Source organism: Lolium rigidum, chromosome 3 (genome assembly GCF_022539505.1).
Source record: "Lolium rigidum isolate FL_2022 chromosome 3, APGP_CSIRO_Lrig_0.1, whole genome shotgun sequence".
NCBI lineage: Eukaryota > Viridiplantae > Streptophyta > Magnoliopsida > Poales > Poaceae > Lolium > Lolium rigidum.
In genome coordinates, this window is record NC_061510.1 from 119797879 (window position 1) to 119823167 (window position 25289).

The 25289-nt window shown below is 44.2% G+C and overlaps 2 protein-coding genes across 2 annotated transcripts; both read right to left on the minus strand.

Moving 5' to 3' along the window:
- Positions 1-12866: 12866 nt before the first annotated feature.
- On the minus strand, positions 12867-13570 carry LOC124698834. Its single transcript, XM_047231248.1, has one exon. It carries the CDS (start codon positions 13465-13467, stop codon positions 12892-12894), a length of 576 nt encoding a protein of 191 aa, XP_047087204.1. The 5' UTR covers positions 13468-13570; the 3' UTR covers positions 12867-12891.
- A 10709-nt stretch (positions 13571-24279) lies between these two features.
- Positions 24280-24920, minus strand: LOC124695419. The gene has a single exon (XM_047228272.1). The coding sequence runs from the start codon at positions 24918-24920 to the stop codon at positions 24348-24350; it is 573 nt and encodes a 190-aa protein (XP_047084228.1). The 3' UTR covers positions 24280-24347.
- Between the last annotated feature and the right edge of the window lie 369 nt (positions 24921-25289).

Consider the following 25289-nt stretch of genomic DNA (forward strand, 5'->3'; position numbering starts at 1 on the left):
TCACTCCATAAACATGTGGTCTTGTTTATTGAGCTCAGTTTCGCTTGGGGACAAGCGAGGTCTAAGCTTGGGGGGAGTTGATACGTCCATTTTGCATCACTATTTTATATCATAATTTGCTGTTATTCATTGATATATTTCATATTTAAAGATGATACTTATGTTATTTCACATATTTTGCATGTTTCATGATCATTGGAGAATTATTCACCGGAGTCAGGATTCTGCTGGAAAAAGCACCGTCAGGACACCATATTTCGGAAGATCAACAATTGACGGAAATTACATGAAAAATCCTATTTTTCCAGAAGACAAAGGGAGCCAAAAGGAGGGGCCGAGAGGGGCCGCCATGGCCCCCCCCATAGGCCGGCACGGGCCCTGGCCTGGCCGCGCCGCCATGTGGGGAGGGGGCCCACAGCCCCCTCTGGCCGCCTCTCTTTCGCGTACTTCTTCGCCCCGAAAACCTAAGCCACGGAGAGTGACGGAGAATAGACAGAGCCGCCTCTGCGGGGCGGAGAGACACCAGAGAGAAAAGAGCTCTCCGGCAGGGGCAGAATCCGCCGGGGAAATTCCCTCCCGGAGGGGGAAATCGACGCCATCGCCATCGTCATCGAGCTGGACAACATCTCCATCATCATCACCATCATATTCATCATCATCACCGCCATCTCCACCGCTGCATCTCGTCACCGCTGTAACGATTAGGGTTGGATCTTGATTGTTTGATAGGGGAAACTCTCCCGGTATTGATTTCTACTTGTTATTGATGCTATTGAGTGAAACCATTGAACCAAGGTTTATGTTCAGATTGTTATTCATCATCATACCACCTATGATCATGTTCCATATGATGTCTCGTGAGTAGTTCGTTTAGTTCTTGAGGACATGGGTGAAGTCTAAATGTTAGCAGTGAATTATGGTTGAGTAATATTCAATGTTATGATATTTAAGTTGTGGTGTTATTCTTCTAGTGGTGTCATGTGAACGTCGACTACATGATACTTCACCTTTATGGGCCTAGGGGAGTACATATTGTATTCGTTTGCTAATTGTGGGGTTGCCGGAGCGATGTAAACCTAAACCCCGTTAGTATATCGGTGCGGGAGGGATAGCGAGGATCTCGCAGTTTAAGGTCGTGGTTAGATTTATCTTAATTACTTTCTTGTATTTGCGGATGCTTGCAAGGGGTATAATCACAAGTATGTATTAGTCCTAGGAAGGGTGGTGCATTAGCATAGGTTCACCCACACAAAGACTTATCAAAACAATGAAGATTAATTAGATGTATGAAGCGAAAGCACTAGACTAAAATCCCCGTGTGTCCTCAAGAATGTTTGGTCATTATAAGTAAACAAACCGGCTTGTCCTTTGTGCTAAAAAGGATTGGGCCACTCGCTGCAATTATTTCTCTCGCATTTTATTTACTTGTACTTTATTTATCTGCTATATCAAAACCCCTTGAAAACTTGTCTGTGAGCATTTACAGTGAATCCTTCATCGAAACTGCTTGTCAACACCTTCTGCTCCTCGTTGGGTTCGACACTCTTATTTATAGAAAGTACTACGATACACCCCCTATACTTGTGGGTCATCAGCTATCAGGTAAGTCTACCAAAGTCCATACTTTGTTATCATACATGGATCCCATTTCGGATTTCATGGCTTCTTGCCATTTGTTGGAATCTGGGCTCATCATCGCTTCTTCATACGTCGCTGGGTCCTCATCATTGTCGTCCACAATCATGAAATTTAGACAGGGATCATACCAATCAGGAGTGGTACGTTCCCTCGTCGATCTGCGAGGTTCGCAGCTTCCTCGTTCGAAGTTTCATGATCATCATCATTTGCTTCCTCTCCTATCGGTGCAGGCTGCACGGGAACTTCTTCTGGCACTGCGCTACTCTGATCTATGAGAGAAGGTTCATCAACCTCGTCGAGTTCTACTTTTCTTCCAGTCAATTCTTTACTGAGAAACTCCTTCTCAAGAAAGGATTCGTTTTTGGCAACAAAGATTTTGCCTTCGGATCTGTGATAGAAAGTATACCCAATTGTTTCTTTAGGGTATCCTATGAAGACGCATTTCTCCGCTTTGGGTTCTAGCTTGTCAGGTTGTAACTTCTTTACATAAGCATCGCAACCCCAAACTTTAAGGAACGACAACTTAGGTTTCTTCCCAAACCATAATTCATACGGTGTCGTTTCAACGGATTTAGATGGTGCCCTATTTAAAGTGAATGCGGCTATCTCTAATGCATAACCCCAAAACGACAGTGGCAAATTGGTAAGAGACATCATAGAACGAACCATATCTAAGAGAGTTCGATTACGACGTTCGGACACACCATTGCGCTGTGGTGTTCCCGGCGGTGTCAACTGTGAAAGTATTCCGCATTTCCTTAAATGCATGCCAAACTCATAACTCGGATATTCGCCTCCGCGATCGAACGCGTAAACTTAATCTTCTTGTTACATTGATTTTCTACTTCACTTTGGAATTCCTTGAACTTCTCAAAAGTCTCAGACTTGTGTTTCATAAAGTAAATATACCCATATCTACTCAGATCATCCGTGAAGGTTAGAACATAACGATAACCACCGCGCGATGCTACACTCATTGGTCCGCACACATCGGTACGTATGATTTCCAATAAGTCCGTAGCTCGCTCCATTGTACCGTAAAATGGAGTCTTAGTCATTTTTCCCATTAGACATGCTTCGCATCTGTCAAGTGACTCAAAGTCAAGTGACTCAAGAAGTCCATCGGAATGGAGTTTCTTCATGCGATTCACTCCAATATGACCAAGACGACAGTGCCACATATAAGTAGAATTATCATTTAATTTAATTCGCTTAGCATCAATGTTATGAACATGTGTATCACTACTATCGAGATTTAACAAGAATAAACCATTCATCTCAGGTGCATGGCCATAAAAGACATTACTCATATAAATCGAACAACCATTATTCTCAGACTTAAACGAATAACCGTCTTGCATCAAACAAGATCCAGATATAATGTTCATGCTCAACGCAGGTACCAAATAACAATTATTAAGGTTTAAAACTAATCCCGATGGTAGATGTAGGGGGAGCGTGCCGACGGCGATCACATCGACCTCGGATCCATTTCCAACGCGCATCGTCACCTCGTCCCTTGCCAGGCTTCGTTTATTCCGCAGTTCCTGTTTCGAGTTACAAATGTGAGCAAACGAACCAGTATCAAATACCCAGGCACTACTACGAGAACCAGTAAGATAGACATCAATAACATGTATATCAGATATACCTTTCTTCTTGACGTGGCCGCTCTTCAGATCGGCCAAGTATTTGGAGCAATTACGCTTCCAGTGCCCCTTCCCCTGGCAGTAGTAACACATAGTCTCAGGCTTAGGACCAGCCTTAGGCTTCTCAGGAGGCGCTGCAACTTTCTTGCCGCCCTTCTTGAAGTTGCCCTTGTTAGGCTTGCCCTGCTTCTTGAAACTGGTGGTCTTGTTGACCATCAACACTTGGTTCTCCTTCTTTATTTCTACTTCAGCGAGACTTCAGCATGGAGAAGAGTTCGGGTAACTCTTTGTTCATGTTCTGCATGTTGTAGTTCATCACGAAGTTCTTGTAACTTGGTGGCAGTGATTGGAGGACACGATGAATACCCAGTCGGTTAGGGATCACAATCCCCAAGTCTCTGAGCTTCTTCGCATGTCCGGACATTGCGAACATGTGCTCACTAACGGAGCTGCCCTCTTCCATCATACAGTTAAAGAACTGTTTCGAGGCCTCATAGCTCTCCACGGCCGCATGAGTTTCAAAGATAAGTTTGAGCTCACGCATCATATCACAAGGGTCGTGGTGCTCAAAACGCTTTTGGAGCTCTGCCTCTAAATTGCACAGGATGGCACACTGAACTTCGGAGTACCGAGTTACCCGAGTCTCATAAACATTATTTATGTCCTCGGATACCGCGAGAGGTGGTGGGGGACCTAGCGGTGCTTCGAGCACATATTGCATGCTTACGCCGATGAGGAAAATCCTCACATGACGGAACCAGTCAGTGAAGTTGCTACCATTGCCCTTAAGCTTTTCTTTCTCTAGGAACTGATTAAAATTGATGGAGGGGGGCGCCATGATCTACAACATATTTGCAAAGAGTTTAGACTAAGTTTATGATAAATAGAGTTCAATTTTAATTCTTAAATTAACTAGGTGAACTCCCACTCAAAACAACATCCCTCGTATTGTCTTAGTGATTACACGAACCAAATCCACTACACCAAGTCCGATCTTCACGAGAAAAGATGTAGCTTCAAAGGCTAACACTCAAAGTGTTCATCATATCATTCATATGACTCATGCTCTACCTTTCGGTATCCCGTGTTCCGAGACCATGTCTGTACATGCTAGGCTCGTCAAGGCAACCTTAGTATCCGCGTGTGCAAATCTAGCTTGCACCCGTTGTATGCACATGTAGAGTCTATCACACCCGATCATCACGAGATGCTTCGAAACGACAAGTCTTAGCAACGGTGCATACTAAGGATGAACACTTTATTATCTTGATATTTAGTGAGAGGGATCATCTTATAATGCTATCGTCGCGATCTAAGCAAAATAAGATGCATAAAAGGATTAACATCACATGCAATTCATAAAGTGTGATATGATATGGCCTTTCTTCTTGTGCTTTTGATCTCCATCTCCAAAGCACGGACATGATCTCCATCATCACCGAGCATGGCGTCAAGGTCAGTGGCGCCGCTTCATGGTTGTCCATCACTTATAGCTACTATAACAACTACTTGAAATAAAGCTATTACATGATGAATAGACACGCAGGTCTTTAACAAAAATTAAAGACAACCATAATACAACAATGAACATCTCATACATCAAATATAATCATCATCACATTATTGCCATATCACATCACCAAACCCTGCAAAAACAAGTTAGACGCCTCTAATTTGGTTTGCATCTTTTACGTGGTTTAGGGTTTTCGAGTAAGATCCAATCTACCTACGAACATGAACAACAACGGTGATACTAGTGTTGACAATAGAAGTGCAAATTACAATCTTCACTATGGTGGGAGAGACGAGACACCCGCAAAGCCACTTATGCAATACAAGTTGCATGTCAAGCGTGGAGCAAGTCTCATGAGACGCGGTCATGTAAAGTTAGCCCGGGCCGCTTCATCCCACCATCCCGCAAGAAGCAAAGTACACAAACTAAAGCAACAAAAGCATCACCGCCCACAAACCATTGTGTTCTACTCGTGCAACAGATCTATGCATAGACGTGGCTCTGATACCACTGATGGGGTTCGTTGCATAGAAAAAAAAAATTTCCTGCCGCAAAGCGAATAAAACCAACAGATCTAATCTATGGAACACCCAAGATCCAATCTACTAGATATAAGCAACGAGATGGAGATGAGACTAACCCTCAAAGATTCCAAAGCCTACGAGATTAATCTCGTTGTTGGTGTAGACGATCGTCCCCGGTGCTGCAATCCGGCAGCACTTCCGTACTCGGTCGCGCGTACGGTGTCGATGAAGCTCCTTCCTCTCCCGTTCCAGGCGGGCAGCGGAGGTGTGGTAGATCTCCACGGAATCCCGGCAGCACGACGGCGTGGTGGTGGTGGTGGAGAAGATTCGGCCGCAGGCTTCGCCTAAGCCTGCACAGCGTATGGAGGAGGAAGAGAGGGAGGCGGCTAGGGTTGGGGAAGAGGTCAAGTGGCCGGCCACCCCCTCCCCTCTTTATATAGGGGGAGGGGCCGGCCTAGGGTTTCCCCCTGGCCCCACCTCCTTCCTTGGCCGACGCCCAAGGGGGGGAAGTCTTCCCCCCAAGTTTTCCCTTTATCTCTTCGTTTAAACTATTTAATCTCGAGATAGATTCTATCTCTAAATTTAAACCATTTAAAAATAGAGATAGATCTTATCTCCAAGAGGGGGGCCAGCCTGGGCCCACATGTCATAGTGGGCAGGCCCCACTATGCCATGTGGCGCCTATGTGGCCTCTCCCGGGGTGGTGGGCCCACTGGTGGCCCTCGAGAACCTTCTAGAAGCTCCGGTCAAAACACCGGACTTTTTCCCGAACCCCGGAATTTGACTTCCCTTATATGAATCTTATTCTCCGGACAATTCCGAACCTCCTCGTGATGTCCCGGATCCCATCCGAGACTCCGAACAAAAACTTCGGACTCCAACTCATATTCCGAATCTACTTATGCGACATCGAACCTTAAGCGCGTCACCCTACGGTTCGCGAACTATGCGAACATGGTCGAGACTCCTCTCCGAGCAATAACCAATAGCGGGATCTGGAGATCCATAATGGCTCCCACATATTCAACGATGACTTAGTGGTCGATTGAACCATTTACATACGATGCCAATTCCCTTTGTCTCGCGATATTTTACTTGTCCGAGGTTTGATCATCGGTATCTCCATACCTTGTTCAACCTCGTTACCGACAAGTACTCTTTACTCGTACCATGGTATGTGATCTCTTATGAACTATTCATATGCTTGCAAGCTAATCAGATGACATTCCACCGAGAGGGCCCAGAGTATATCTATCCGTCATCAGGATGGACAAATCCCACTGTTGACCCATATGCCTCAACTCACACTTTCCAAATACTTAATCCCATCTTTATTGCCACCCATTTACGCAATGGAGTTTGATGTAATCAAAGTACCCTTTCGATGTAAGTGATTTACATTATCTCATGGTCGAAGGACTAAGGCAACTATGTATCGAAAGCTTATAGCAAATTGAACTTAATGACTTGATCTTATGCTACGCTCATTTGGGTGTGTGTCCATTATATCATTCAACTAATGACATAACCTTGTTATTAATAACATCCAATGTTCATGATCACGAAACCATGATCATCTATTAATCAACAAGATAGTTATACAAGAGGTTTACTAGGGACTCCTTGTTGTTTACATAACACACATGTATCAATGTTTCGGTTAATACAATTATAGCATGGTATATAAACATTTATCATCAACACAAAGATATTATAATAACCACTTTATTATTGCCTCTTGGGCATATCTCCAACAACTTCTAGAGTCACTATGAGCATGCCACAAGTGATTGAGGGTAATATCATAAGTCTTGAGGGTTTTCCATATATATAGAAATATTCTCGGGATCATTCCGATGATATTTCGTAAAGGGTAAAACTTGTTCCGGTGAAATCTAGAAGTGGAAGGTGGACATCGAAAGAAGAGAGGGAAGTGTTCCGATGGATAGAGAGGGGAGGGTGTGGACGGCTAGTCGACCAAGACCTCATGGATCCGGCCAGGCCATCCCAACTGGGCAGCTGGCTAGGCCCCAAGGGCCCATGGCGCCAACCCCCTCCCATTGGCCTCCTCCCTGATGGTGGGCCTTTGGGTTTAGGGTGGACGGCCCACCCCTAGATGCACCGACCTAAGGGAGGGCGAGGGACGGCCCTAGGTGCCCTAGGGCGGCGGCTGCCACCTCTCCATCGATAAATAGAGGTGCCCCACGTCAATCGGTCTGCAATTTTCTCTAAGTCTTTCTCCTGGCCGTTTGGTTGGCCGTCTCTCACCTCTCCAAATACGCTATATGGCTGAACTAGTGTCGCCGCGGTAGCCTAGCCCTGGATGATGAAGCCCTCATGGATTGTACCTCTCTTGACGCGTGGACTATGCTAGAGGAGTCATATGTTTGATTCTTGGAGTGGGAGGAGATCTTTGCAGATTGGAGGTATCGCCTAGCTGCGAGGACTGCTCAGGTCATCATCTTCATCAAGTTGTTCCACTTTACTCAATGAGTTGATATCAATCGAATCCTAGTACTACAACTACATAGAATAGATCTTAGGTGTTCGTGTAGATGTAAATTTTTGAAATACATGCACAATCCCCTTCAGTAACCACATAAGGGTCAAAATTTCGAGGAAGCATAACAATACTAGCTTTAATAGTGTTCCTTTGATGTAACAACTTAGAGGGCATTCTACCCCCCGAAGGGTATGTCAAAGTTATTACCGATGCCATGAAATAAAGTGACTTCCTGAGCTAAAGCAATATCAAATAATTGTGGATAGGAATCACATAAAGGCTTGTTATCTCGCTAGGGATCCCTCCAAAATCTCACCAAATAACCTTTATGTAACACCACATTCCTACCCTTCGGGTATTTTCCTTTACTTTCATTAGAGCCTTTCAACAAGGACAATCATTAACCATAGATTTAACAGAAACAATCGCCTTATTTCTTAAATATTTTTGTTTCACTATTCTCTACCAAAGATCATCCCACATCTCCAACTTCTACCACCATTTCCACAAGAGACTAATATTTTATTTTCTAACATCTTTAACTCTCAAACCCTTTTATTCCTTGATCTACAAACTCTTTTTCATTTAACCATATAATAAGCTTTATTTTGTTCTTTTTGTAGCCCAAATGAATCTTCTCCAATGCTTATCCAGCTTCTCTATACAATTTTTTTTATGTAGCAAACATTGCCATGTAGTAAGACGGAATACGAGAAAAACAAAAGAGTCAACCTTGCATAAGAGGAAGCGGAATCACAAATCCAAGCATCTAGTTTCTTAATCATTTTGGCACCAAGGAAATTCCAATCAATATTGTTCATGTTTTAGAAAGTCACACGAACCCCAAGATATTTCATAGCCAACTTACCAACTTTAAAATTAAATAAATCAACATAAAATGACATAAGATTGTTATCTCCATGAAGGGTGTTGATTGAATCTTAATGTAATTTATTTTCAAACTAGACATCATCTCAAACACATACAACAACATTTTCAAGTTAATGCCTTGATCAGGATCATGGTAGATACAAAATTAAGGTTATATGATCAGCTTATTGCAGAACAACAACACCTTTCTCAATCAAATCAGGAGCAAAATGAGTAATCAACCCATTCTCTTGCGTTTAAAACCATCTTAGTCAGGCTTTCAACAATCATGTTAAAGAGGGCTGGGGTAAAGAGATCCCCTTGCCTTACCTTCTTAGAACTCTGCAAATAAGGTCCAGTTTTATCATTAAGCTTCACACTTACCTTTCCATTATGTAAAATCTGATAAGACCAAAAACACCATTTATGTGAAAATCCTCTAGCTCTATGACACTCAAGCAGGAAATCTTCTGGAAATAAGGTGCAATTTTATCATTAAACTTCACACTAACCTTTCCATTATGTAAAATATGATAAGATCAAAAACACCATTTATCTGAAAGTCCTCTAGCGCTATGACACTCAAGCAGGAAATCCTCTCGAAATAAGGTCCAATTTTATCATTAAGCTTCACACTTGACCTTTCCATTATGTAAAATCTGATAAGACCAAAACACCATTTATCTCAAGAGGGCATCCCTAGATGGCTTCCAGCCGTATTTCAACGCGCACAGGCAAAAATAAGGCGCTCCTCCTGCGATTCGAACTAACAATTTCATGCAGGCAAGCACAACACATTCTCGTCATTTTTTTTTTGGAAAGGAATACGGTAGGGGAAGCCCCTACAATAATTTTTATTTTTAAATAATAAGAACCCAAATTCGCGTCCCTGGGGACTTGAACCTAGGTGGCTGGGTTGTACATCCACTTCCCTAACCAAGTGAGCTAGGCTCACTTCTTACATTCTCGTCATTGACCAACAAATCCTTGATGGACTCTTGTTAGCACTAGGGATGTTTGTTATTTGTACTACACCGCTAACACTGTAGATAGAAGTAAAACTTCAGCTTGTTGTACGTATACACTAGAAAAACCCACCGAAAAGTCCTAATAAATCGCCAGTTCACCGATCTTGGTGTTTCAACTATAATTCCCGACAAGTAAATTTAGTGTGTGTGACGATTCTCTATCAAATATTTACCATGCATCGACTATTAGACAAATTTGTTGAGGTTCCTAGGGCTACCAAGAATGTTAATGTCATATAGAATATTTGACAACCTTATTAAATTACTGACCTTAAATGTTAATATCATTTAGAATATGTTGGCAATTCTCGTTTCTCACAATTTATCTACCCTATCTTGGTTATTTATCAATGATAAATGAGAAAAGTTACCGATCCAAAAGTTAATTTTATTTAGAATATTTTTGGAAATATTTTAGCTCATAATTTATCAACCGCCTGTTTGTTATTTAGCAATGTTAAATGTGAAGAGTTATCAACTCAAAAAGTTAATTTCATTTATAATATCTTAGAAACATTTTAGCTCACAATTTATCAACCCATGCCTATTATTTATCAACGGTAAATCTGAAAAGTTATCGAACCGAAAAACTAATCTTATTTAGAATATTTTTGGGACATTTTTAGCTCTCAAATTTATCAACCCATCTACCCGTTATTTATCAATGGTAAATGTGAAAAGGTATCAACCCGAAAAGCTAATTTCATCTAGAATATTTTTGGGACATTTTTAGCTCTCAAATTTATCAACCCATCTACCCGTTATTTATCAACGGTAAATGTGAAAAGTTATCAATTTGAAAAGCTAATTTCATTTAGAATATTTATGGGACATTTTTAGCTCAAATTTATCAACCCATATACCCATTATTTATAAATTAATGGGAAATGTGAAAAGTTATCAACCTAAAAAAGTTAATTTCATTTACAATATTTTACGAACATTTTTAGCTCACAATTTATCAACCTCTGTGCCCATTATTTATCAACGATAAATGTGAAAAGTTATCAATCTGAAAATATAATTTAATTTAGAATATTTTGGTAACATTTTTAGTTCACAATTTATCAACCCTCTGCCCATTAATTATCAACGGTAAATGTAAACTTATCGACCCGAAAAGCTAATTTCATTAAGAATATTTTAGCGACTTTTTAACTTGCAATTTATCAACCCCTCTTCCTATTATTTACCAACGGTAAATGTGAAAAATTATCAACCCAAAATGCTAATTTCATTTAAAATATTTTGCGATTTTTTAGCTTACAATTTATCAACCCCTCTTCCCGTTATTTATCCACGGTACATGTGAAAATTATCAACGCGAAATGCTAATTTCATTTTAACCTTTTTTAGCTTAAAAGATATCAACCCTATTCTCGTTATTTATCAACGGTAAAATATGAAAAGTTAGAGACCCGAAAAGCTAATTTCATTTCAAATATTTTAGCAATTTTTTAATTCACTAGTTTTCAACCTTACGGCTATTTATCAACGGTAAAATGAAAAGTTAGAAACCCCAAAAGCTAACTAAATTGAAAAGTAATATTTATTTAAGTTTCAACTATTCATTTAAGTTGCAAGTGGTTTCCCACCCGTTATTTTCCCCTCTTAAAATCCACTAGTCAAATAAAAAATTAAAAAATTAGTCTAAAGAACATGATTTTTATACAAAAGTAGAAACAAGAAAGAAAAAATAACATTAGTTTTATAGTTCAATTGAAAAGTGATATTTATTTGAGCTACAAGTGATAGTTTATTTGAGTTGCAAGTGATTTTTCCACCCGTTATTTTTCCCTCAAAAAACCACTACCCCAAAAAAGAGAACTATAAAAAAGCTAGTCCAAAAACATGAATCTTGATACTAAAATAACACCTTCTAATATAACATAAAAGTAGAGTTTAACAATAAAATAGAATTGTAAAAAGAGAAAATAAAAAAAAAATAGTCAGAGTAAATAAAATGAAATTGATAAAATCCAGCAAAAGTAACTTGAATTTTGTTTGAAACTATATAGTCAAATACAATAACTGACAAAAAAATAAAAAAGGAAAAAAGGGAATTGAAGAAAATAGAGATTAGCCTAGGTACGAATGGCCCAAGTACCCCTGGCCCATTTCCCACACGGCCGCATAAAAAAGGCTGAGACCATCAATCCGGCGGATTAGGATTATCTCAGGACGATATGGACCCAGACTGTATCTCCCGCCGTGCATTGCATCAAGATGGGTGATTCACTTTTACTAAAAGGTCCTATCTTTTATCAAATTCACTGTTATAAATCCTTTCTGTGCGTGGATCCATTTTTCACTCCAAAGTTCTTCGAAATTTCAATATCAGTATCTAACAGTGGCAAAAAAAAGTTCTGATTTGTTGTTGTTTTTATAAAGTTCTTCACAAATTTTTATATGGATCCATTTTGTCTCTCTAAAGTTCTTCAGAATTTCTTGATGAGTATCTAACAGCAGAAAATTTTCTTCACGTTTCGAGGTTAATGTCCAAAAAATTCGTACAGGATTCATACACGAACCAGAGGGATACATCTGAAGTTCTTCAAAAATCTAGTGGATCCATATGAACAACCACTGGATCGAGAGATTCAAAAAAAAGAGGAAGAAAAGAAAGAAAAAATGGATCCAGCCGCCAGCGTCCACCCACGGTCTCCGACCACCCATCCAGCCGCGCCTCGGCCGTGCTGGCTGGTGGCAGCCTGGGTGACGCCTGGCCCTCCCTCAAGCGCCGGAGAAAGCCACAGTGCGAGGTAACGGCGACGAGGAGGCGCCCTGTACGACCACAGCGGCGCGCGAGCGATGCATCGCCCGATGCAGCGTCGTGCCGTCCGGCGCGAGGTCGCCGGAGCTCACGAGCGTAGGAGGGCGTCGAGGCGGCGAGCGACGGCGCTAGAGCAAGGAGGCAGCCGACACCCGGATTTGTGAGGGATATTTGATTTGGGGATTTTATACTCCAGCTATAGGAATAGATCCTGATTAGACATAAGTGGGGGGTCTTTTCTGCAAAATGATTACACACGAATCTCCAACGATATCGGACGGGCAGGATATGGACCGGACGCCATACATCCGCTCGTTCTATTTATCGTGCACAATGGTGTGGAAGCAGTAAACTCAATATCTGTTCACAGAAAATATAGCTATCGCGCGCTATCTAGCAGACACTCCTGTGCATCATCTCGTTGTAGTGCAGCAAGGAGATCTGTCGCTGCAGCTTCATCTGCGCGTAGAACTTGGTGATGAACTCGTCCGCCTTCACGTCCACCCCGGCGTCCCCGCAGCTGGCCTCCATCATCGCCCGCTCGAGCAACTGGTCATCCTCGACGCCGCACTCGCTCAGCTCGGCATCGTCGTAGTAGTCCCCGGCGCAGCCCTCTTCGTCCTTCTCCCGGGCGTCGCAGAAGAAGTACCGGTCCTCGCCGTAGCGCGCGGGTGTGTCAGGGACGGCGGTGGCGATGCAGGGGATGAAGCGGAGCACGCGCGCGGAGGGGGTCCGGAACCGGAACGCGGGCGTCTCGTCGATGGAGAACTCGCGCTCGCCGTAGCGGAGCCGGCCGTCGTTGCGCCTGCCGTGGAGGCCGAGGCCGCTGCGGCGCAGGGTCTTGAGCAGGCGGAGGCTGTGCGCCGCGCTCCCCTTCCGCGCCCAGAGCACCGCCAGGCGCAGCAGCCGCCACGCCTTGCCGCCGATCGACGCCTTCCTCAACGACTTGGGCGTTGCCATTGTTGTCATGGTGTCCGCCGGAATGCAGCAAAGCGATCGCAGGGCCTGCGTCTCCGAAGCTGCTCGACTGATTGCTTGCTCTGCTCTTTCGCTTTTGCTAAGGAAAGGGTTTGTTCGGTAAGAGAGTTGGTGATGAGATGAGCTGCATATATAGGGAGCTGGGATGATGCTGTGCCTGTGTCGTGAGGCGAGAACGCGACGGAGTTACGTGCTTCTTTGCTTGGCAGTTGGCCGGAAAAGCTAGACATAAGCTGGAGGAGCAGCAGGTCGATGATTGCGGCCGTGGCGTGTGGGCCCCGCGCGCGCCACCACGTAATGCGGCGCCTCATCGGCCGGACGGACGGCTGGTAGGACGCCAACGAATGCGCGTCGCCTCTCTGTAATGTGGGGTCCGTCTCCTATATATGTCGCTCGCCGCCGTATCTTCGTCCTGCGGGTTCACTGTCCATGGTTTTTGCCTGCAAGTTCGTCGTCTACTTCAAGTCGTGCTCCCAGCCTAGGTACACAGCAGCACTGACAGTCGACCTCTGTGAAGAGTCTAGGTCGAAATTTGCTTTTGCTCTCCTTCATCTGTATCTTGTACTTCTCCCTGCGCTTTCGTTGATCTGTTGTATCTTGCGCTTTTCTCGTCGAAGGCAGCTTGCTCGTGAGTTGTGATTGCGCGTGCTATAACGTCAGAAAACGATTTGTTTTACTTGCTACTCTACCGGTTTATCTTGCTTCTCACATGAAACATTCTCTCCTTGATTATGTTACGCAATTACTAATTGGATCGTCAACGGGGAACATGGCTTGCTTAATTTAAGGTGTGAACCGCGCAGACGCGTTGGACGAAGAACTGAAATATTGACCAGGAGCCAGGGAGGGCAGCAACATCGATCAAATATTTTTTTGACTGCCAACTCTCCAAAAGCTAGAACAAAGAAGGGTGAATGGGTGTTAAAAGGACTTTGTTAAAATCAGTGTGGATGCATCGTTTGATGTTGATCTGCTACGTACGGGCCACAACACGCACGAGTGGTAATCCGTGACAGTTTTGGTAATTTTGTAATAGCGATGAATTCTAAATTTGAGCATGTTCATGATGCAATATCAACGGAGGCGCACACAATGAAGGAATGACTTATCCTTGTGCAATCCGTTGGATGCAACCGGATCATATTTGAGTTAGGCTGCCTTGAAGTAATTAATATCATGAGGGAGGAAGAAAACTCTCTCGACATTGCGCAACAGTTATTGACGATTGCTACTATATGGTTAGTCATTTTTTGAAATTTTATTTTTAAACACTCTTACCGTAAAGCGAATTGTGTAGCTCACGGTGTAGCTATGGTAGCTAGGGGATCAATGGAGCAAGTTTGGCCCATTGATCCCACGGATTTTCTTATTTTGCATGTGTTGGATGACATAACCTCTATTTTGAATGAATAAAGTGAGCTTAAGGTGTCAAAAGAAGCCCGAAGTAACACCATAATATCCACGGGCAGTATTCGAGGTCCAGGTCCACCTCACGTGGTACCTGTATCACATGCGACTCCAATAGATCCAGCGTACTATGGAGGTAGAAAATAGTACGTGGTAGATATATAAAACACAATTGACACCATAGTATAAACTATGTTTCCTGTCAGCATGACGAGACTATAAAACACTTATTTTTTAAGTGCAATTTTTTTAGATCTTTTGTGATCGATCATCCAAATAGGTTTTAACTTATACCTGCCGTATAGCGTTGCTAATATGACTAAACTATGTGGATCATAGGTTTAAATTACTTATTAGAGTGAGAGCGCTTGACGTTGTTTGGTCGTTGTGGGTATGTAAAAATTACAAAGTTTTCAACGATAAAAATTCTTCTCTCGTGCAGGTTATCTACCGGTGCAAGCTTTGTTATGTTCATGGTCGTCTCTAGAGCGTGTGAAGAATCGCAACCTGTTTATGGAGGTGTCTACACGGTTGAGGGACACAACTAGGAATTTTTTTTATCCAACATGAATGGCAGCATAGTTTTTTGATTGGTCCGCCATCACTTTAGGCGTTAGTTCGATTCGAGCGGTTGTGTGCATCTTAGTTATGCAGAGATAGGATGTAATGATTAAACATTTTAAGTAATAAAGTGTTTTTTATCTTAAAAAAATCTAACAAATACGTCCCCACTCTCTCGTCGTAATATACTAGTTTATAAACATGAATGAAGTAATAATGTGCATTCGTAAATAAATCAAACGCATAATAATAGTTGCATCTCATAAACAAAAAGATCCACAGTAGGATAATTAAAAATATAAGCACAATCATGTTGGGAAGCATATATGGTTCTAATAATATAGTATATAGAGAGAGAGATCAAGCTTGTGCCACAAACCTGTAGTCCAGAGGTAAAATACTCCTTTCTCATCATGGGGTTTTTTGTCTTTATTTTCACTGTCTTTTTATGGTGGGGTCACCTTTGAAAGTCCTTGTTTTATATCAAATTCTACACCTAGAAGTTAGAATCGAGGCACTCGGACGCTTATAACATCCCATGCATAGAGAGAATAAATAACTCGAACACAGCTGTGGGCATTGCATTCATGCATTCTTGGGAAATATTACGCGTTTATTTACAACACAAAGAGATTGAAGTTTCTCTCACGCCGGTGGAACTGATTTAGGTCATCGACATGAGTGCGATAAATTTCGGCATGACCTTTGTTGAACTATTTGGTTTTGTGGAATACAATTTGAATTCAATTCAAATACGAATATAGCAATTCAAATAAAAATGGAATTGTAAACCATTATATAAAATACCACATGTTTAATCAAACAAAATATAGAACTCAATATAGATAAAGCATTTAACATTTGATTATATCTATAGTCATCCAATATTTACAAGACAAGCAATTCCTGCAATAAGGAAAACATTTCTTTATTGATATTAACACAATATAACAATGTCATAAGAAAATTTATTACAAAAGAATAAAAAGAAATTCCTAAACTAAATCTTCATATTACAAATCTTCCCAATCTTCTTAGTCTTCATTTGCAAAATAACGAATAAAGACAAATAAATGGTGTGTTAAGATTAAAATGTTTGTCCCCATATTTTGGGAGAAATTTAATTTTGGAAACTAGCTATAGGGAATGAAGAACTAGTCTTGATCCTGAAATAGTGATTAGAGTGAGTAAATCGGAATTCGGCATCAACTAGGCATTATCATAGAAACCAATAATCAAGAAGCCTACCAGGGACACAAGGCGACATTAGATGACCCATCTCTGACGGACAAGGCAACACAGGATGATCCATTAAATTTAGGCAACTCTAATTTTCTCTCTAATCTAGCTAGAAACCATAAAGCTCACAATTTTATTTAATTGTATTATTTTTGACATGGAAAAGTCAAAATTATCCTAATCACTTCATGCAAAGTCAATTGCTAATTAAGAAAAAGCATTACCCCAACTAGTACAGCCACTAGTATTTGATCATCCACACCACAATTTCTATGTATAGTCCAATTAAGTAGTCACGCGAGCAAGTTAACTACACGCGTGATATAAAATACAATTGACACCGAAGTATATAGTATGTTTCCTGTCAGCACGACGAGACTATAAAACACTTCTTTTTTCAGTGCAAATTTGTTAGATCTATGTGATCGGTTATCCAAATAGGTTCTAACTTATACCTACAATGTAGCGTTGCTAATATATTCAGCAATTGGCTAAACTATGTGTGATACGGGTATACCATATCGGGTCCTAAGTATTGCTATCCCTGGTACAAAGCCTAGGAGGAAATAGAAGAAAGTCCATGAAGAAATCCAGAACAATCCGAAGACGTCACGTTAGGAAAGCAAAACCCATATCGGGTGAATCAACCTATAACTGTAACTCGACCTCGAGGTAGACTGTGAGACCTAGCCCGCTATATAAGGGTTGGGAGGAACCAACGAGAGGGGACAGATTCAATCGTACGAGATACCCTTGTAACCCTAGTTTCACATCATACAACCTCGGCGATTCGCCCCAGACAATAATACTTGTCGGTTTCCTAGTTTGGCTGACCGGTTTGTTGATTCGTCAGTGTCCTCCTTCCTGAAACAAGTCCATCATCATGGGCATTGAAAAAGTTAATCCTTTGTAAATGTGGATCATAGATTTAAAGTACTAATTAGAGTGAGAGTGCTTGTTGCTATTTGGCCGCTATGGCTATGTAAAAATGACAAGGTTTTTAACGATAAATTTATTCTCTCGTGATGGTTATCTACTGGTGGAGTACATGGTAGTTTCTAGAGCTCGTGGAGAATCACGGCCTATTTATGAAAGTGTCTACACTGTTAGAGGACACAATGATAGATTTTTTTTATCCAACATGGATGGCAGTGTAATCTTTAGATTGGTCCATCATCACCTTAGGCTCCTATGCAGTTTGTTTGAGTAATGTTTGTAATGCGCCTCTTTTTTATTTTGTCTTTTTATATGGTTTGATTTGAGCGCATGTCTCTATCTTAGTTATGCAGAGGCCAGATGTAAAGATTCACCTTTTAAATGATAAAGCATTCTTTAACTTTAAAAAAGATCTAACAAACACATCCCCACTCTCGCGTCGTATCATACTATGTTATACACACGAATGAAGTAATAATATGCAGTCGTAAATAAATCAAACACATACCACTAGCAGGGAAGCCTTATTACCGGCGCACCAAAAAATGGTTACTATCGGTGCACCAGAACCCACCGGTGGGAACATGCCAGTGGTAATGGCTTACCGCCGGTGCGCTAGCTGGTGCGCCGGCGGTGATATGAGTGAGCTCCGGTGCACCAGGCCTGGTGCGCCGGCGGTATATTTTCTCAAAATTCAAAAAAGGCCTGGTTCGTCTATCTCGGGTTCGTCCTCGAAAACCGTTGCCGGGGGTCGCATTGTTGTCGTTTCCACGCTGGTGTAGGAGGAGGAGGCGGTTGGAGGTGGAGGTGGAGGAGAAGGCCGGAGGAGGAGGAGGAGGAGGAGGAGGAAGAGGAGGGTCGAGGTGGAGGAGGAGGTCATCGGAGGAGGAGTACAAGGTCGTTCATGCAGCAGTAGGAGGAGGCCGTCGGTGAGGATAAAAGGAGAAGGAAGGAGAAGAGGAGGAGGAGGAGGAGGAGAAGGGGGAGAAGTGAGCAAGGAGAAGAGACAGAGGGGCGGTTTTGCATATATAGCCTAGGTTACCGCCGGCGCACTAATATGGTGGTGCACCATGGGTAAATATTAATTTTTAACCAAAATCTAAAAGCTAAAAAAAATTCTTGTTTCTGTTTTGAATTTGACGAATCCAAAAATTGTCTAAATGACCATTGAAATCAGATAGGAAATTTCAACGTAGATATATTTTGTATATTTTTTTCATTGGAGGTCGTATGCAACCAGAAATCTTGTTTTACCAAAACATGACGCTATTTTGTATAGTATATTAAAATTCATGTTTTTCAATTTTCACTAAAACTAGGTGACATAACACATGAGATCTCGAAGGATTTTATTTTTTGAAAATTCTATCATTTTTTTTTGAAACTGAAAAGGCGATCGACGGGGGGTGTGGAGGGAAAATTAGAGGCGCACTTACCGTCGGCGCCCACCGGTGCACCAACATGGTGGTGAGCCGGTGGTAAGTACGACTCTAATTTTCGCCCTGGCCCGGACCTGGTTCACCCTTATCCTCGGCGCGCCAGCTCGAACGTGCGCTGGCAGTAGTCTGCTATCACCGACGACCCTAAAAACATGTGCGCCGGCGATATTTAGCACCGGCACATGCCCAGTTTAGAGCGTCCGGGGTTACGCTATAGGCCTTTTTCTAGTAGTGTACTAATAGTTGCATCTCATAAACAAAAGGACCGATCATAGGATAATTATAAATATGACCTTGGAAAGTTTATATGGTTCTAATTATGTAGCATGCCATGTGCGCTTTGGGGGATTTGGAAATGTCGTAATGCCCTGATCTTTGAAGGCAAACAACCATGTATGCAGGCGTGCAAAGCAGTTTTTAAATATGATCTAGAGCTCATTAAGCACAGGGTTAAACCTAGGGTGGAAACGGATCGGATGCGGATCGGATAGTGCTCTTCCCATATCCATTTCTATATTTCCAAAACGAATACGGATGCGGATACGGATGTTGCTGAATACGAATTCAGAGCGGATATGTTACTCGAATACGAATTCGGAGCGGATGTTTTCTCAATTCGGAGCGGATACGAATATAAGGAAATAATACATTCATGTCTTATAATGAGGCAACTATAGAATGGTAGAGAGATAAATATACTGATATAATGCATAGTAGTTTCAAATGAAATAACATAAAAAGAACATTTGGTCGATTTGCGTTAGATAATTGGTATAATGGGGCCGAATTACTAAAATTGGCTGACATAATCTTATTCGGATACAGATATATCTATTTTCATATCCACATTTGCTTCGAAATTCAAAACCATATTTGTATTTGCTTTTTGTAAAACGGATCCGGATATTTACCATATCCATTTTCATAGACGTCCTGGATTCGGATATTACCACTTCCATTTTTATTTTCTCGAATACTAATGTTGGATAATATGGACTATCCACTACCAATTTCCACCCATAGTTAAACCTGTGCACAGATCTTCAATAGCCACTTGGTTGTAGTCTTTTTAGTCTTTTGGTTTTTTGTTTATCTCTAGTTTTCTTTTTAGCTTCGTTGTTTGGGTACTCATCTATACCCCTCTCTGTATATACCATGTAAATACCCGTTTTGCCTTTTTTTTCTGGGCTTTTATATATATATATAAATCACACCATAGGGGACTCCCCGACGGTTTATCGGTCGAAAAAGTATCTAGCATATATAGAGATCAAGTTAGTGCCACAAATTAATAGTCCTGAGGTAAAATACTACATTCTCATCATGAAGTTTTTGTCTTTATTTTCAGTGTTTCTTGTATGATGGCAGTCACCATTGAAAGTTCCAGTTTCATATCAAATTATACACCTAGAAGTTAGAATCTAGGCAATTGGATGCTCGAGAAGCTGGGACCCACCACGGCACGCTTGCCTAGATTGGGCGTGTCGTGGGCCCCACCTGCTCCTCAGCCTTCTCGTGAGCTCCTTGGTTGCCCAATCTTCGTCCTTCCGAAAAATGATGGCCAAAATAATTGATCCATTTAGTTTCGAGAGGTTTCTAAGACATCTCCAACACATGATGTAAATGTAAAATAACCGACCCAAACAAACAGCTCCAACAGATGATGTGGATGTAAAAAAGGGCCCAAATATTATTTTTTACATCGCGATGCAAATTCTGCATCACGCAATGCAAATATACATCACATGTATGTAAAAAAGTCGGCCCCGCGATGCCACCAACTATCACTTTGTCTTTTCCTCCTCTCTTCCCCACATGACCTGAGTGCCTACCGCCGGCCATATTCCAGCGATGGCCACCCTCCCTACCGCCGCCCGTCCCTACAGCCGTCGCCGCCCAATTCCCGCCGTTGTGGAGGCCTAGAGGACATGCTTGAGGTCCTCTCCATTCCCGGCGTCGATGTTCCTGCACGCGGTGGTGGTGCCATGAGGACGTGCGCGAGGTCCTCTCCTGCGACAATAGCCTCTCGTCGTCACTTTCGGGCGCCTCGACCGGAGGGAGGATGGCCTTGGGCTCCGGCGCTAGGGGCTAGACAGCGGCCTTCTTGGGGGCAGGGTTCGTGGCGGGGATAGTGGGGGACGTGTTGGCAGAGTTGGACGACAGCGGCCCACTAGTCGGCGTTGGCCTGGGTGCGGGATGGTTCTTCCTTCCAATTTTGTTTCCCTAAAGGACAACTGTTTTCTCTTGATTTTGTCGAATCATTACACTGATTCACTAAATGATTGTCAAGTGGTTCTTATTCGAAGAACCCTTGGTTTAGCTTTAGATTCAATCATTGTGGCTCTACTACGAATCTAAGGGTTTAATTGAACTGATTCATAGGATCACAACAAGATAATTTCTATATTACGATTACGCAAAAAAATCCAAAATATGGAAGAGAAAAGTCAAGAGACCTCTAATGACTGGCATAAGGGAAAGAAAATGACTGGCATAAGGGAAAATTACCCGCAAAAAAAAATGATTGGCATAAGGGAAAGGAAGTAAGACAAATGAGCCAACTTAATATTTTTTGGCATTATCATTAGAAAGAATATCCTCCAAATTTTTCTTATTTCATTTCTTCAAGGCTAATAAACCCAATCCAGTGGCTGATGAAGTTTTGATACTTTTTTCTAATATTCGTTGAATTTTTTTGTGTTGCTACTTTAGCAGGCTCACGGCTCGGGGGTGATTTGCTTGGGTTGGATGGGATGGATCGTCTGTCGACTCACCTATTTCTTACTAAACGTGGAAGATGGGATCCGTTGTTTTTCTAACCGTGCAGTTCGAGTGGGCGTGGCAGCAGCACCCGACGGAATCCATGCAATTCAATTTAGGAGTTTATTTGGAGGTAGAAGGGCACGCCGTTTCTCCAGAGATAAAATCGGATCCACAAGCGAGAGCGAGAGTACGAGCCCGCCAAATCCAACACGAATTCAGGAATCAGGAGTAAGAGCAAGTCTAACAGGCCCCGTATATTTTCGCCCCGTATAACACGAGTAAAGGGCCTTGTATCCAGTTTTCGCCGGCCAAAAACTCGGACGAGCTTCTGTTTTACGGGGTGGGGATACGGGCTCTGCTAGCTCGTCCGAGTTTTTGGCCCCTCATAACAGGGTTTTAGACAGCAATTTGCACAACAATTTCAGATCAAACATAGCACATCCAAAATATGTGATGCATAATTCATAGTTTTAACATCACAACACGATCATAGGCAATGTTCAAGCCACGGAATTCCCAAATCTGATCAACCATCAACGGATCCATCACCACCGGCGCCACCGCTCGCCGGAGACGCACCTTGATCACGAGCTTGACGGGCAGCCTTCTTCCTCGCAATGATGTCCGCCTTGGTCTCCTTCCACCACGCCAGCTGATCCTCGTCCATGCCGTCGGTGCGCATCATCATGATTTCCCTCTCCTCGGCCAAGAGCTCCTTCATGGCCTTGGCTTCTTTGGCTGCGATCATCTTTATGTCAAGCTCCTTCCTTGCTTGCACCTTGGCAAGCTTCACCACACTCTTCTTGTCGGTGATGAGGAGCTTGGTCTCCAACGTCTTCATTGTCAATGCCTCCTTGGACTTCATGAGTTGATCCAACTTCTCCCGGAAGCTAGCTGCTTCTTGTTCTACCTTGACCCTCTCCTTGGCCTTCTTGTTGCCCTCGGGCTTGCCGGTGTTTCTCCCACTCATGTCCTCCGCTTCATCATCCATGGTGAGAAGTGCCTCCTTCTTGCACTTTGGCTCGTTGTCCCTCAACTTCCACTTAGGAAGATGTTGAAGGATGTCAAAGCAATGTTGGAATTGAAAGTCCTTGTTCTTAGAGCCGGCCATTTCCTTGTACCTTTGTTTAGCGTACGTGGGCTGCTCAACAATAGTATGAGGAGATGTTTCCACATCATGAACACATAATATGGATAGCTTGCATCATCAACACAAGGAAAACTTACATAGTCCCCCGGCACGCATCCACTAGGGGGGTTGTCGGCCACTTGATCCATGGCAGCACTCCAACGAGAACAAGCCGGCTTGATGATGTTCCATCGGCCTTCAAGTGAGCGGTAGGATCTGTCCGCCATGCTCTTCGTGCGAGGCTTCAGCTGGTGGTACAGATCCTCAATGCGCTGCCAGTAGCGCTTGCCGCCTTGGTCCACTCCGGTGCACGCATCCATCCCCACCTTGCTCCAAGCTCGGACCAAGATGGTGTCTTCGATCTCGCTGTAGTTCGCCGTGCGTGGCTTCGGCGTCGACGAAGAACCGGCGGCAGCCGGATCAACCTCAACCACCTCCTCCTCGTCACCCTCATCCTCCTCCTCCTCATCAATCTCTTCGACGTTGCACTCGGCATCGAATGCATCCATACCGGCGTCCAAATTCACCGCGGATTCGTTGAGCATGTCCATGTAGGATGTTGTGGACTCAACATCGAACACCTTGTCTACGTCAATGGTGGATGGCGGCGGCGCGAGCGGCGCACTGGACGGAACGGAGGGAGGAGAGGGCGTGGCCTTGGAGGACGGTGGAGGCGCGAGGCCGATGCGGTTGATGGCCTTTGTCCGCACCTTGGCCGGCGCGACGCCCCTCGGCCCGGCCGCCTTGGTCTTCAGCCTGGCCCCCTTCTTGGCAGCCGGCGGGGCTTGGGCCGGGAAGCTGCGGCCGGCGCTGCTGCGGCCGCCGGCGCAGGTGATTCGAAGAATACCTTGGGAATCCTCTTCCTCTTCGATGGGATGGTGGCGGAGATCATGGCCGACACCGCCCCGGCGTTCGGCGCAACTCCGACGGCGACATCGACCACCGCGGGCGGAGGAGATGCATCGCCGGCGGCAGGCGGCTCTTGCGCACGGTCCATGGAAGCGGGATCCGGCCGGGAAGGGCGCGGGGAGGAGATCGGTCGGCGGCGGCGGCGGTTGGCTTCGGCGAAATGCTTCGCGCGGCGTGGAGTGGGCGATGCTGGTTTCACCCACTATCCCCGCTCCCACCCCGCACAAGTAGGGGCGACGACCCGCCCCGTAGTCCAAAACAGCAAAAATCGATGCGGGGGCCGTTTTTACGGGGCGTGCTAGACGGCCGGGTAGACGCGAAACCCTCAAATCGGCGGTTATTATACGGGTTTGCCCCTTTTACGGGGTCTGTTAGACCTGCTCTAATGAACGCATGTATCCGTGCACAATGCTGCGGAAGTATAAACTATGTATGTAATGTTGAAGCTGAACGAAAACTGAGTATCTGTTCACAGAAACATAACTAAGCTAGCATACACTCCTGTGCATCATCTCGTTGTACTGCAGCCAGGAGATCTGTCGCTGCAGCTTCATCTGCTTGTAGAACTTTGCGATGAACTCGTCCGCCTTCACGTCCACCCCGGCGTCCTCGGCGCCCTCCGCCGCCTCCACATTCCCGCAGCTGGCCTCCATCACCACCCGCTCGAGCAGCTGCTCATCCTCGACGCCGCACTCGCTCGGCTCGCCATCGTCGTCGTAGTCTCCGACGCAGCCCTCGTCGTCCCTGTCCCGGGCGCCGGAGAAGAAGTACCGGTCCTCGCCGTAGACGCAAGGGGTCTCCGGGAATGCGGTGGCGATGCAGGGGATGAAGCGGAGCACGCGCGCGGAGGGGGTGCGGAACCGGAACGCGGGCGTCTCGTCGATGGAGAACTCGCGCTCGCCGTACCGGAGCTGGTCCTTGCGCCCCCCGTGGCGCAGGGTCTTGAGCAGGCGGAGGCTGTGCGCCGCGCTCCCCTTCCGCGCCCAGAGCACCGCCAGCCGCAGCAGCCGCCACGCTTTCCTGCCGATCGACGCCTTCCTCAACGCCTTAGGCGTCGCCATTGTAGTCATGTAGTGGCACTGCCCACCGGAATGGAGCGAGCAACAAAGACCGCGAAGGCTGCGACGTCGTAGGTGCTCGACTGATTGCCTGATTCTCTGCTCTTTCGCTCTTGCTAAGGAAGGTCTGTTCGGTTAATGGAGCTGGTGATGAGATGAGTGGGGCAGGGAAGAATCGAATGCTTCATATATAGGGGAGCTGGCTGGGATGGTGTGCTTTGCTTGTGTCGTGAGGCGAGAAGACGACGACGGGAGTGAAGAGAAGCGAACGCGTTTGTTACCTGCGTTTTGCTTGGCAGTTGGCCGGAAAAGCTAAACATAAGCTGGAGCAGCAGCAGGTCGATGATTGCGGCCGTGGCGTGTGGGGCCCAG